This window comes from Theobroma umbraticum, unplaced genomic scaffold (assembly GCF_002168275.2).
Source record: "Theobroma umbraticum cultivar Fairchild unplaced genomic scaffold, ASM216827v3 scaffold_115.0, whole genome shotgun sequence".
Classification (NCBI taxonomy): Eukaryota; Viridiplantae; Streptophyta; class Magnoliopsida; order Malvales; family Malvaceae; genus Theobroma; species Theobroma umbraticum.
Genome location: NW_018397284.1, coordinates 370,662 through 384,831, shown reverse-complemented (window position 1 = coordinate 384,831; position 14,170 = coordinate 370,662). Strand labels below are relative to the sequence as shown.

At 37.8% G+C, this 14,170-nt stretch overlaps 2 protein-coding genes and 1 pseudogene across 3 annotated transcripts; 2 read left to right on the top strand and 1 right to left on the bottom strand.

Annotated features, from left to right (window-relative positions):
• Positions 1 to 3,699: 3,699 nt before the first annotated feature.
• On the top strand, positions 3,700 to 5,755 carry LOC110428438 (DExH-box ATP-dependent RNA helicase DExH12 pseudogene; annotated as a pseudogene). Its single transcript, XR_016352198.1, has 2 exons — positions 3,700 to 3,838; positions 3,961 to 5,755. The product of XR_016352198.1 is annotated as a DExH-box ATP-dependent RNA helicase DExH12 pseudogene (transcript).
• On the top strand, positions 5,546 to 11,226 carry LOC149526259 (DExH-box ATP-dependent RNA helicase DExH12). Its single transcript, XM_089785644.1, has 2 exons — positions 5,546 to 6,926; positions 7,365 to 11,226. The coding sequence occupies exons 1-2, from the start codon at positions 6,195 to 6,197 to the stop codon at positions 10,944 to 10,946; spliced, it is 4,314 nt and encodes a 1,437-aa protein (XP_089641770.1). The 5' UTR covers positions 5,546 to 6,194; the 3' UTR covers positions 10,947 to 11,226.
• Positions 11,227 to 11,814: 588 nt separating this feature from the next.
• On the bottom strand, positions 11,815 to 12,736 carry CP12-3 (CP12 domain-containing protein 3). The gene has a single exon (XM_021444281.2). The coding sequence runs from the start codon at positions 12,520 to 12,522 to the stop codon at positions 12,115 to 12,117; it is 408 nt and encodes a 135-aa protein (XP_021299956.1). The 5' UTR covers positions 12,523 to 12,736; the 3' UTR covers positions 11,815 to 12,114.
• Positions 12,737 to 14,170: the final 1,434 nt, after the last annotated feature.

The following is a 14,170-nucleotide window of genomic DNA, read 5'->3' as shown; positions in this document are numbered from 1 at the left end:
TAAGTTGGTTCCTTGACAAATTCAAGGTACATAAGGTTGAGAGACCCTCGAGATATCTCTTTGTAGATTATTCTTTGATAAGTCTATGATGTTCACGAGATCGAGAATCAAGTAAAATTCAAGTATTCTACCTTTGACATTGAACTCCATTTCATTCCAATTAACAAGATGATAACCAAGTGCTTAAGGAGAATAAGGGACCAAGTAACTCAACCTGTTTAGATTGCCTAGACATAATGGGATTTGTCTTGATAAACTATTTAGTGGAAGCTTTAAGATATGAGGATTAAAAAGATGACATAATTTTTGAGGAATGTTTCCGCTAAACATAGTTCCTCTTAAGCTCAATATCGATAAAGATGATAGCCTTTCTCCAATCCATTTTGGAATTCTGCCATAGAATTGGTTATCTGCAAGATCAAGTTTTGATAGTCCACTACAGTTCTGAAAGGATGTGAGCTTCCCTGAAAGATTGTTGCCACTCAGTTTCAATATGTGAAGGCCAGGTTGTGAACATATTGAGCTAGGAATATTGCCAGAAAGATTGTTCTTAGAGAAATCCAAGACCCTCAAGCTTGTTAAATGTTTCCACCAAGGGATCTTTCTTGAAAGAAGGTTGTTTGAAAGAGACATAACTTGCAACTTTTTAAACTTGCTTATGGAAGAAGGAATATTACCACTAAAAAGATTCTTAGAAAGATTAAAGTATTCCACTATCCACATCTTTTGACCAATGTTTTCTGGAATTGGTCTTGAAAAAGAGTTGTTCCTTAAAGAAAGAGTCCTGATGCTTGAGCAAAGTGGAAGTGGACCCTCAAAGAGGTTAGAACTTTAGTCTACAGCAAAGGCACATGGTGCAAATTTTAGAGATTTGGGAAGCCTTCCTCTTAGTTTATTATTGTAGAGCCACAAGTTTCGAAGCTGTGGAGTTTGTTCTTAAAACCAATTTGGTATTCTATCTGAGATGGCCACTTCCTTAAGACTTAGAGACCTCAGTTTCCTTTGTGTCTTGACCTATGCAGGAAAGTTGGACCAATCTGACAATAGTTGATAAAGATAAGGTCCAAACTGAAAAGAGGAATCCCTTTTAACATTAAATGTTAGAGACTTGTTCCAAGATAATAAGTACAAGGTTTTAAGATTTTTTTAGGTGGAAGAAATGAGCCTCAGATATGACACCATTCCAATTACCTTCAAAAAATAATTCCACCAAATCTTTAAGCTATCTTATACTTCAGGGATGGCTCCATTCAACTTGTCGATGTATAATTCCTTCAGGGATGAAAATTTTCAATAGATACTGGAATCGAACTAGAGATTGGATTATCAAGAAGGCGAAGAGATTTCAAATTCTTAAGATGTCCCAATGATTCAGGTATTTGGCCTAACAAATTATTAGACCATAAGTGTAACACTTCCAAGCTAATGTTGCCACATTTAGATAAACTGCTGATAAACTTGTCCAATTCTCCACTTATTTCATTAGATGATAGATCTAGAGTTTGCAAGTGGTAAAAATTTCCCCAATCAACTTCATTCAAAGAGTACCTTTGGAATGTATTTCCTAGGTTCTAGACGACAAAATTGCTGCTGATATTAAACAACCATTGAGGTAATGAGGAATTGAAGAAGTTTACTTGAAGGTCGAGGATGAGAATGGAACTAAAGTTCACAAATGGAAGAGAGTAAGGTACTTGGTCAAGAGCGCAGGAAGGCGAATGCAACTCCTGAATAAAAGGAAGCATATTAATAACTAGCAACCAACTTGTTGATGCCAATCTAAGGTTCACATATCCTAAATTCAAGTACTTCAATAAAGAAAGTCCAATTATCCAATTCAAATTAGAAACCCAAATGTTTTGAGAATCTTTTAATGGCTCGAAATAGAGATCAAGACATTCCAAGTTTGATAAATTTCCAAGTTGATGACGGACCAAACCAACAAAGGATGCACTAGAAAGATTAAGATAACTTAATTTACTGAGTGAACCAATGAACTTTGGTATTGGAGTATTTTGGAAATTATTCAAGCTTCAATCCAAGTAATTTGAGTACCTCAAATCAAGCAGTGAAGGATTTATCTTACCACCCAACCTTGCCAATTCAAAAGCTGCGACAACACTTGCGTTTTGTTGGTAAGGATGATCATAAGGATTTCTGAGGTCAAACTTTGTGACATTACTTGTCAGCTTGTTGCAACCAACACCAGACCATGTACAACAATCTTTGCCAAACTATGAAGAAAGCCTACTTGAATGGTTTTAAGGCCTGCTTTGAACCGAATAAGTGCTTTCCTCTCAATCTCATTGCAAGTTGCTGAGGAGTTGCTTGAATTGGGATCAAGTAAAAAAGCTTGGGGGAATGTAAATCCAGAAAATAGTTGAATTAAAGTCAAGATAAGGGTAAGAAGGGGAGAGGGAAAGGAAACCATGGTGCTTTAATTGCCTAGGATAATGCTCTCTTGTGTGCAATAATGAACAATGTGGCTTAAACTTCAATGGCAGAAAATTAGACAACAAAACTAAAATATTATGGAACCAACTAGTAAGAATCGAATTGACCGAGATGTTACTTACCAAACTTTAGGCTTTGGAGGTGTGGAAACTTTGACATCCAACTCAAATGCTAAGGATTCATTATTACAAGTTAAGAAACTAATAATAAAGACAAATGATGATATTGGCTTGGCATTCATCCTAAAATAATCATAAGCATTTATTTTTATCATCATAACATTGCTTAAAAAGTTTGGAGTTCATCCTAAAATAATCAAAAGAAATAAAAATAAAATAATGAAACCTTCTTAGGGTTTAATTAAACAATAACAAATGCTAATTGATTAAAATCATGTTGAATCTAATTATTAATAACCATAATGTCACTTGGCATTATGATTTCAAATGTCGCCAATTCAATAAACAACCCAACACCAAATCTATCTATCTTATATATTAAAGTTAGATGTACGACAAGTGTGGTGACAATAAGTATTTTCTTTTGGCAGTGATGGAAATTTGTGTAATATTAAAAAATATTGTTGCATTTGGTAAAATAAATTAAGAAAAAGATATATGTGAAGGATCCTAGTAATAGCTTGTTTTGTTCTTTTTAGCAAGGGTTTCCTACTTCTTTTGGATAATAATATCTTCCAATTATCCAATATATATAATATATATTAATAAAATTTATTATGTCTATATATTATTTATATGCATAATATATATAGAAGTACATGTCTTGAAAAATTTTTAATGAATGAAAATACATTTTTTTACTCATTATATTTTTAAATTACCATTGTAAATATTTTGTTATAAAAAATTAATAAAATTTTTCTAATTTGTGAATAATAATTTTAATTATATCAAATGACTTTTATTATAAATATTAATAAGATTTATCCATTTTGAAATAACAATTCTAATGACTTTTGCATTAGTTTTTTTCGTTAATTGTAATAATATTGAATAATTAATAAATTAATACTAAAATTGAATTTATTTCATAAATGAGGAAGAGTTAAAAGTTTACTTTGATTTGCTTCATTTTAAGGTTTCAATTTTACATTAATGTTAAAACTTACAAACAATAAACTCTTTATGTGCAAAAAGATTGGGCTTGACCAAATCAAGCCCAATCCACGAACTCTGGAGGTATGAAAAAAAAATCAAAGCGGCCCAATCCAAAGAAAACCGCCTCCCGACCTTGAAGGGGGTGCCCTCACCTCTCCCCCCGTTTCCCTCCTCTGTTTACATTTTCTTTTCATCCACTTAACTAACCCAGAAAACAAACTCTGAAGCTCGCCTGCAGCGATAACATTGGAAAACGTCGCCGTTTTGTGAGCATTTCTTACCCTTTCTAGATTTTATTCCTTTGTTCTAACTTAGATAGGGCTTTAGGGTTTTTGTTTTGTCTATAAAAAATAAGAATTCTGAATTTGTTCGATTTATGTTTTTTTAGGGTTCCTGCAAATTTGATTTGAGTTTGAAACAATGGCTCATTTGGGTGGCGGTGCTGAGGCACACGCCCGGTTCAAACAGTATGAGTATAGGGCGAACTCGAGTTTAGTTCTTACCACTGATTCTCGGCCGCGTGACACTCACGAGCCCACTGGAGAGCCGGAATCTCTCTGGGGAAAAATTGACCCTAGATCGTTCGGTGACCGTGTTTATAAAGGTAGACCACCGGAATTAGATGAGAAGCTTAAGAAGTCGAAAAAGAAGAAAGAACGGGACCCTCTGGCTGAACCTGTTCCCGTTAGGAAAACCAAGAGGCGTCGGCTACATGAGGAGAGTGTTTTGAGTGTTACGGAGGAAGGGGTTTATCAGCCGAAGACGAAGGAGACTAGGGCAGCTTATGAGGCTATGCTGAGTTTGATTCAGCAGCAGTTGGGTGGACAGCCGCTTAATATTGTTAGTGGTGCAGCGGATGAGATTTTGGCTGTGCTTAAGAATGAGGGGATCAAGAATCCGGATAAGAAGAAGGAGATTGAGAAGTTGTTGAATCCGATTCCTAGTCAGGTTTTTGATCAGCTTGTTTCGATTGGGAAGTTGATTACAGATTATCAAGATGGGGGTGAGGGAGGTGGGGGTTCAATGGGGAATGGGGATGATGGTCTTGATGATGATGTGGGGGTTGCTGTCGAGTTTGAAGAGAATGAAGATGAGGAAGAGGAGAGTGATCTTGATATGGTGCAGGAGGATGAGGATGATGATGATGATGGGGTGGAGCTATGCAGATGGTGGTGGAATTGATGACGATGACATGCATGAGGCTAATGAAGGGATGAGTCTGAATGTCCAGGACATTGATGCTATTGGCTTCAGAGGAAGATCTCCCAGGCTTATGATCAACAAATTGACCCACAACAGTGCCAGAAGCTTGCTGAAGAGGTGCTTAAGATACTTGCTGAGGGTGATGACAGGGAGGTTGAGACCAAGCTATTGGTGCATCTTCAGTTTGATAAGTTCAGCCTTATCAAGTATCTGTTGCGGAACCGGCTGAAGGTTGTGTGGTGCACCCGCTTGGCTAGGCTGAAGACCAAGAGAGAGGAAGAAGATTGAGGAGGAAATGATGAGCTTGGGTCCAGATTTGGCTGCAATTCTTGAGCAGTTGCATGCCACTAGGGCAACTGCAAAAGAAAGGCAGAAGAACTTGGAGAAGAGTATCAGAGAAGAGGCTCGTCGACTAAAGGATGAGAGTGTTGGAGATGGGGATAGGGACAGGAGGGGCTTGCTGACAGAGATACTGATGGTGGTTGGTTGAAGGGTCAGTGCCAGTTGCTTGATCTGGACAGTCTTGCTTTTGAGCAGGGTGGCCTTTTGATGGCAAATAAAAAGTGTGAGCTCCCCATGGGTTCATACAAGCATCATGCCAAGGGGTATGAGGAAGTCCATGTTCCAGCACCAAAGTCAAAACCGTTGGAATCTGATGAGAGGCTTGTAAAGATATCTGAGATGCCAGAATGGGCGCAACCAGCTTTCAAAGGGATGCAACAGTTGAACAGGGTACAGAGTAAAGTGTATGAAACTGCCCTTTTTGCAGCAGATAACATCCTACTGTGTGCTCCTACTGGGGCAGGGAAAACTAATGTTGCTGTGCTCACCATACTGCAGCAACTTGCCTTGAATATGGATTCTGATGGTTCAATTAACCACAGCAAATATAAGATGTCTATGTGGCGCCTATGAAAGCTCTAGTTGCTGAAGTTGTGGGTAATCTTTCTCACCGTTTGGAGGCATATGGTGTGAAGTGAGGGAACTCAGTGGGGACCAGACACTAACTCGACAACAAATTGATGAGACTCAGATTATTGTGACAACTCCCGAGAAATGGGATATTATTACCCGAAAGTCTGGGGATCGTACTTACACGCAGCTGGTGAAACTTCTTATCATTGATGAGATTCATCTTCTTCATGATAATAGAGGACCTGTGCTTGAAAGTATTGTTGCCAGGACTGTTAGGCAAATTGAAACCACGAAAGAGCATATCCGATTGGTAGGACTCTCGGCTACACTTCCTAATTATGAAGATGTGGCATTATTTTTGCGTGTTGATCTTGACGAAGGACTATTCCATTTTGACAATAGCTACAGACACTGTCCCTCTCTCTCAACAGTATATTGAATCACAGTTAAGAAGCCACTGCAGAGGTTCCAGTTGATGAATGGATATTTGTTTATGAAAAGGTAATGGCTGTGGCAGGGAAGCATCAAGTCCTTATTTTTGTTCATTCACGTAAGGAAACTACTAAAACAGCTCGTGCAGTACGTGACACTGCACTTGCTAACGATACCCTTAGTAGGTTCTTGAAAGAGGATGCTGCAAGTCGTGAGATTTTGCAGAGTCACACTGATATGGTTAAAAGCAATGATCTCAAGGATCTACTACCTTATGGTTTTGCAATCCATCACGCTGGGTTGGCAAGGACTGATCGCCAAATTGTTGAAGAACTCTTTGCTGATGGACATGTACAAGTGTTGGTATCAACTGCAACTCTTGCTTGGGGTGTGAACTTGCCTGCTCACACCGTTATTATCAAAGGGACCCAGATTTACAGTCCAGAAAAAGGAGCATGGACTGAGCTAAGTCCTCTGGATGTGATGCAGATGCTGGGTCGTGCTGGGAGACCTCAGTATGATTCATATGGGGAAGGTATCATCATCACTGGGCATAGTGAACTTCAATACTACCTTTCTTTGATGAATCAGCAGCTACCTATTGAGAGCCAGTTTGTATCCAAACTGGCAGATCAGTTGAATGCAGAAATCGTTCTGGGAAGTGTTCAGAATGCAAGAGAAGCCTGTAATTGGATTGGATACACATACTTGTATGTTCGCATGTTGAGGAATCCCACACTGTATGGTTTGCCAGCTGATGTTCTTTCTAGAGATTTAACTTTAGATGAGAGGAGGGCTGATTTGGTAAGCATACAGTTCTTACACATTATTATCTCTAATTCTGTAGTACTGTTTTTCCTTCTCTTGCATGCGCATTAGATTTTGCTGTGAACAGCTTTATTGCCTTTCTGTTTTCCTTTTTCTTTGGGTTGGTGGTTGGAAAAACATTTTGTATTTAATCTGTCATTAGATAGAATTTTTCCATGTGACCAGTTTTGTACCCTCTCTTTGTTGATAGTGTCAGTTGCTGTATTTGGTTTAATATTAATAATTCTTTAAACTGGAGAAACTGATGACTGATGAATGTTCTATTAAGATTTGGAAAGGAAACGATACGCTACTGTGCCTCTTATGTTATGTTATGATTTGAACCTTTATAATTCTTTGTTTTACTTTTACTGTTATTCCTGTGATTTTATTCATTATTAATCTTCTTTTCCTTTTCCTTTTTGTTTTTGGCAGATCCATTCTGCTGCAACTATCTTGGACAAGAATAATTTGGTCAAGTATGATCGAAAAAGTGGATACTTCCAAGTGACAGATTTGGGCCGCATTGCTAGCTACTACTATATAACTCATGGGACAATCTCCACATATAATGAGCATCTGAAGCCAACCATGGGGGATATAGAACTTTACCGGTTATTTTCACTCAGTGAAGAATTCAAGTATGTGACAGTTAGACAAGATGAGAAAATGGAGCTAGCAAAGCTTTTGGACCGTGTTCCGATTCCGATTAAGGAAAGCTTGGAAGAGCCTAGTGCAAAAATCAATGTTTTGCTGCAAGCATATATTTCTCAGTTAAAGCTTGAAGGGCTGTCATTGACATCTGACATGGTGTACATAACTCAGAGTGCTGGACGTCTTCTAAGAGCACTTTTTGAGATTGTTTTGAAAAGAGGATGGGCACAATTGGCTGAGAAGGCTTTGAACTTGTGTAAAATGGTTACTAAGAGGATGTGGAATGTTCAAACACCTCTTCGCCAATTCCACGGCATCCCAAATGAAATTCTTATGAAGTTGGAGAAGAAAGATTTGGCCTGGGATAGGTACTATGATCTGTCATCACAGGAGATTGGAGAGCTCATTCGTTTCCAAAAGATGGGAAGAACGCTTCACAGGTTCATTCACCAGTTCCCAAAGCTAAACCTTGCAGCCCATGTTCAACCCATTACACGAACTGTCTTGAGGGTTGAACTTACAATAACACCAGATTTTCAGTGGGAGGATAAGGTTCATGGGTATGTTGAGCCATTTTGGGTGATTGTTGAGGATAATGATGGTGAGTATATTCTTCACCATGAGTATTTTTTGCTGAAGAAGCAGTATATTGATGAGGACCACACTTTGAACTTCACAGTTCCGATTTATGAACCATTGCCTCCTCAGTATTTCATTCGTGTTGTCTCAGATAAATGGCTTGGTTCACAGACTGTTTTACCTGTCTCTTTCAGGCATCTTATTCTACCAGAGAAGTATCCTCCTCCAACTGAGTTGTTGGATTTACAGCCCTTGCCTGTGACTGCGTTAAGGAATCCATCTTATGAAGCACTTTATCAAGATTTTAAGCATTTTAATCCTGTTCAAACTCAAGTCTTCACTGTGTTGTATAATACGGATGATAATGTTCTAGTGGCCGCACCAACAGGGAGCGGAAAGACCATATGTGCTGAGTTTGCTATATTGAGGAATCATCAAAAAGGGCCTGATAGCATTATGCGAGTAGTGTATATTGCACCTCTTGAGGCTATTGCCAAGGAACGATATCGTGACTGGGAGAAGAAGTTTGGCAGGGGTCTCGGAATGCGGGTGGTTGAGTTAACAGGGGAAACGTCAATGGATTTGAAGTTGCTTGAGAAAGGTCAAATAGTCATCAGTACTCCGGAGAAATGGGATGCTCTTTCTCGTCGCTGGAAACAGCGGAAGTATGTTCAGCAGGTTAGTGTTTTCATTGTTGATGAGCTTCACTTGATAGGTGGTCAAGGTGGTCCAGTGTTAGAGGTGATTGTCTCTAGGATGAGATATATTGCAAGTCAGGTCGAGAATAAGATCCGAATTGTGGCTCTCTCTACTTCTCTTGCAAATGCCAAGGACCTTGGAGAATGGATAGGAGCTAGTTCTCATGGCCTTTTCAATTTCCCCCCTGGAGTTCGTCCTGTACCACTAGAAATACACATTCAAGGGGTGGATATAGCCAATTTTGAAGCAAGGATGCAAGCAATGACTAAGCCCACATACACTGCTGTTGTCCAACATGCCAAGAATGGGAAGCCTGCTATTGTGTTTGTACCTACAAGGAAGCATGTTAGACTCACTGCTGTTGACCTGATGAGTTACTCAAAAGTGGATAATGAAGATGAGCCAGCATTTCGTTTGCGGTCTGCTGAAGAACTGAAGCCTTTTGTTGACAAAATTAGTGAAGAAACTTTGAGAACAACTCTAGAACATGGAGTTGGCTACTTGCATGAAGGTTTGAACAGTTTGGATCAAGAAGTTGTATCACAGCTGTTTGAAGCTGGGTGGATTCAGGTTTGTGTTATGAGCAGTTCATTATGCTGGGGAGTGCCGTTATCAGCACACTTGGTGGTTGTAATGGGTACACAGTATTATGATGGGAGAGAAAATGCTCACACTGATTACCCAGTTACAGATTTGTTGCAGATGATGGGCCATGCCAGTCGTCCTCTTCTTGATAATTCTGGCAAATGTGTCATCCTCTGTCATGCCCCTCGTAAAGAGTATTACAAGAAGTTTTTGTATGAAGCATTCCCTGTGGAAAGCCATTTGCATCATTTTCTACATGATAACTTTAATGCAGAAATTGTTGCACTTGTTATTGAGAACAAGCAAGATGCTGTGGATTATCTCACCTGGACCTTCATGTATAGGAGGCTCACTCAGAATCCAAATTACTACAATCTCCAGGGAGTAAGTCACAGGCATCTCTCTGATCACCTATCAGAGCTTGTTGAGAACACATTAACAGATTTGGAAGCAAGTAAATGTATTACTATAGAGGATGACATGGATCTTTCTCCTTTGAATCTTGGCATGATAGCCTCTTACTATTACATCAGTTACACTACAATTGAGCGTTTCAGTTCATCTTTGACCTCCAAAACAAAGATGAAGGGTCTCCTGGAGATTTTAGCCTCGGCTTCTGAGTATGCTCAACTTCCTATACGACCTGGGGAAGAAGATGTTCTTCGAAGATTAATTAATCACCAGAGGTTTTCCTTTGAAAACCCCAGGTGCACAGACCCGCATGTCAAAGCAAATGCACTGCTCCAAGCCCACTTCTCTAGGCAGCATGTGGGAGGTAACCTAGCACTAGACCAGCGAGAGGTGCTCTTGTATGCTACTAGGCTGCTTCAAGCTATGGTTGATGTTATTTCAAGCAATGGTTGGTTGAGCCTTGCTCTTCTTGCAATGGAAGTGAGCCAAATGGTGACACAAGGAATGTGGGAGCGTGATTCAATGCTTCTACAGCTTCCACACTTCACTAAGGATATGGCCAAGAGGTGCCAGGAGAACCCTGGAAAGAATGTAGAGACTATTTTTGATTTGGTGGACATGGAAGATGATGAGAGACGTGAGCTGCTGCAGATGTCTGATTTGCAGCTGCTGGACATTGCAAAGTTCTGTAATCGTTTCCCTAATATTGATTTGTCATATGAGGTGCTTGAGGGTGAGAATGTGAGGGCTGGGGAAAATGTTACGTTGCAGGTTGCCCTTGAAAGGGATCTAGAGGGGAGGACAGAGGTGGGACCAGTTGATGCTCCCAGGTACCCAAAAGCAAAAGAAGAAGGCTGGTGGCTGGTTGTTGGTGACACCAAGAGTAACCAGCTGCTTGCTATCAAGAGGGTGTCTCTTCAGAGGAAGGCAAAGGTCAAGCTTGAATTTGCTGCTCCCGCAGAAGCTGCAAAGAAGACATACACGCTCTATTTCATGTGTGATTCATACCTTGGTTGTGATCAGGAGTATAATTTCACTGTTGATGCCCAGGAAGCAGCAGGTCCTGATGAAGACAGTGGGAAAGAGTAGATCCTGTTTTGTTTTTTAATTCCTGTGCCTCTTTCTTTAATTGATATGACTGCCCAACTCTACCTCAAACTTGGATTTTATCATTTTGCAGTCATCTTCTTGATCTGCTATATCATGGTTGAGCTCCATTCTACTGTTCACTATTTTGCTAAAATGAGCTTGTATTTATGCTAAGCACTCATGTATCTAGCATATATTATTTTGGTTGTATAATGCATGCCTTTATTACCTCGTGGTCCATTGATATGTGACTCTGATTCGATTGGACCAGTTTTGCTGCCTTTTTGAACTCCGTTATTGTTAAATTATCTTTTCTGTTGCATTGGTGATGAGTTTATTAGGTGCTGTGTTTGTGGCTTGCTTGATTGCATTGAATATGTTACTGGCTGATATAAAGGTAGTGCGTATACAAACATTTTCAAGTTAAGCAGCCTTCACTTAATGGTTTTAATACTCGACCGTATAACATAGGATTTGAATATCTTACATTCGGCTAAGGGACGAGTTTGGATAAGAATTTTAATACTCGTTTCTTGTATCACCCCTCATCTGTGGCTCAGAATGGGCCGGAGGTAAGGTGGGTAACTGGTATCTTTATGTCATAAAATTCAAGTACAAATTGGTTGTTTCAACTTCATATTAGGAGGTAGATATTGGAAATTACTTGATCCAAGCTTATATTCCTTGCAAATTGGAGTGCAAAACTCAAAGTCCTATGAAGTACTTAAAATTGTGGTTTAAACATAATTAAGACTCAATAATAACATTATGGAGTATGGACTAAACCGGACGTTGAGTCCAAAATTGGGCTGATTTTGATCTTGATCTGCAGACTGACTGCTTCATTGTTTGTTACAGGCTCTACTCATACCTCAAATCAATGGGCCAATTTCTCAATTTCTCCAACAAACATTGTATAATGCTAAACACAGCAAGGTTTTACAACATAATTTGAGCTTGAACTATCTTAATTAATCCAATTCATCTAAAACTGAAAGAAACATAGCATAACAATATAGATACATACCATGCACTAACAACAATAACTCAATCCCCAAACAGACAAAGTTGGTTAATTGTTCAACAGATCTTCTTAATTCCTTGGACCCATTTTTTTCCACTACATAAAACTGATGAAAATAGACAAAAGAAAGGAAGGGTTTCTTCATCAATCTTCATAGACCCTGCACTCTTCAGTCTCAGGATTCTCCTGGCAGAAAAATTCAAGAGGATCTTTCTTTTCGATTTCAAGTCTAAGCCTGAGATCAGCCTTGGCTTGGCTTATCTCTTCAACCTCGTCCCAAGCCACCTTGCACTCATCAGAAGTCTCGTCTCCTTCACAAACTTCCTTGGCCTCTGTCACTTTCTTCTCAATCATCTCCGCCAGCTGCTTCTCCCTCATCTGAGTCCCTTTATACTTGGCTGCCCCCATAGCTTTTACTGTCATTCTTGACACCCTTTTCTCACCCTTGGAATTGCAATGGAAAGAAGCTGACATCCTTGGGTTTGAACAAGAAGATAATGCTGGGATGCTTCCCAGGTTTCCTATCAATGAATGAAACCTTAGAGTTGCCATGGCTGATGCCTGGTTAGAAGTTGTTTTTCTCTCCTAATAGGTTTTGATCAAGAGAGATCTAGGGTCTTTGTCATGTGAAAGAGGATAGAGGAAGGAGAAGAGGGCTTATCAACAATCAAGGACAACAAACTACTTTGGACAATTGGGATAAGCTCAAGGCAGGTGACGAATGGGATTTTTGTGCCTTGCCGTTGCTTTGATCAAACTGATGCTGCCACATCCACATCTCACACAAGTCCACACGCGTTTTAAAGTGAAACCAATGTATGTTGTTGTCAGGTTGGTGGGTAGGACCAAGAGCCCAAGTGGGAACTATTTTCCTTTTTTTCTCTTCAATTAGTTAGTTCTTTTAATAAATAAATTTTAATATTAAAAATTTTCAAAAATAAATATTTATTTTGAATATATTTTCAATTTTTATCTTAATATATTTATGAGTTGATACTATATAAGTAATTGGTAATGTATAAATATTATATATTGACAGTACATTACGTATAAATCTATTAAATAATATTTTTTAATTAAAGTTAATTTTTAACTGGCACCCAATACGTGGCTGAATTAATAAATAATTTTATTTTCTAAAAATGTTTAAAGAGAACATAATTATATTTATTTAAAAATATAAAAAGGACAAAATAAGAATATTTAAAATAGAGAAAAAAATAGGCACAAATGTGTAAGTTTAAGTAGGAGTGGATTTAATCCATATTTTAAAGAAAAGTAAAGGACTAATATGTCTTTTAATTTATGTAATATTATTAAATAATACGTTTTTTAATGGATGGATCAATTGAGTTGATATCATTTCATATTCAATTTATAAAATTTTATTTTTTCGTTTCGTTCAATTTAATTCTTATAGTTTTATTTTGAGTCAAATAAATTTACTTATCATTTTATGTCATGTGATGTTGATATAGATGGTAATATTATATGATTATGTCAACATGTTATATCAACATACCATGTCATTATTTATTATGCATCTCAACATATTACATTAATATCACGTGTACCCTAAAATGATAAATAATATTTTAACTAATGATAATTAGTTAACCATTAGTTAACCCTAAGAGTTTATTTAAACGAAATAAAAGGATAGAGGCTATATTGACTTTCTTAATATAGTCGGGGACTTATTTGGGTAGTTAGTCAAATTAATTCATTGATAAAACAAATATAATATTTTCCTAATAAATTTGGTTAATTACCATTTTTGCATTTTATAGATAGATGATTAGGTGCTTATAGATTTTTGTTGAAAACTTAGTGTTCATGTGTAAATATTGGATATAGAAAATCTGTCAATTTAGTAAAGAATCCGAATTAACAGAATGATATATTCTCATGGTTCACAAGTGGTTAACAAATGATATTGAAAATCTGTCAATTTAATAAAGAATTGTAATTAACAGAATGATATATTCTCATGGATAACAAGTGGTTAACAAAATCTTTATTCTATCCAAAAATTACACAAATGATATATTATTAGAAAACCATTGGTTTGCCAAAAAGAGAGATGCTAGGTTTATTGTCTTTTCAGCCTTCCCTCTCTATAAAATGAATTACGTTATTTTCAAACTTGCTATGTTTCACCAACAACAAGTTTGAATATTGATAGTTCACAAGAAAATGA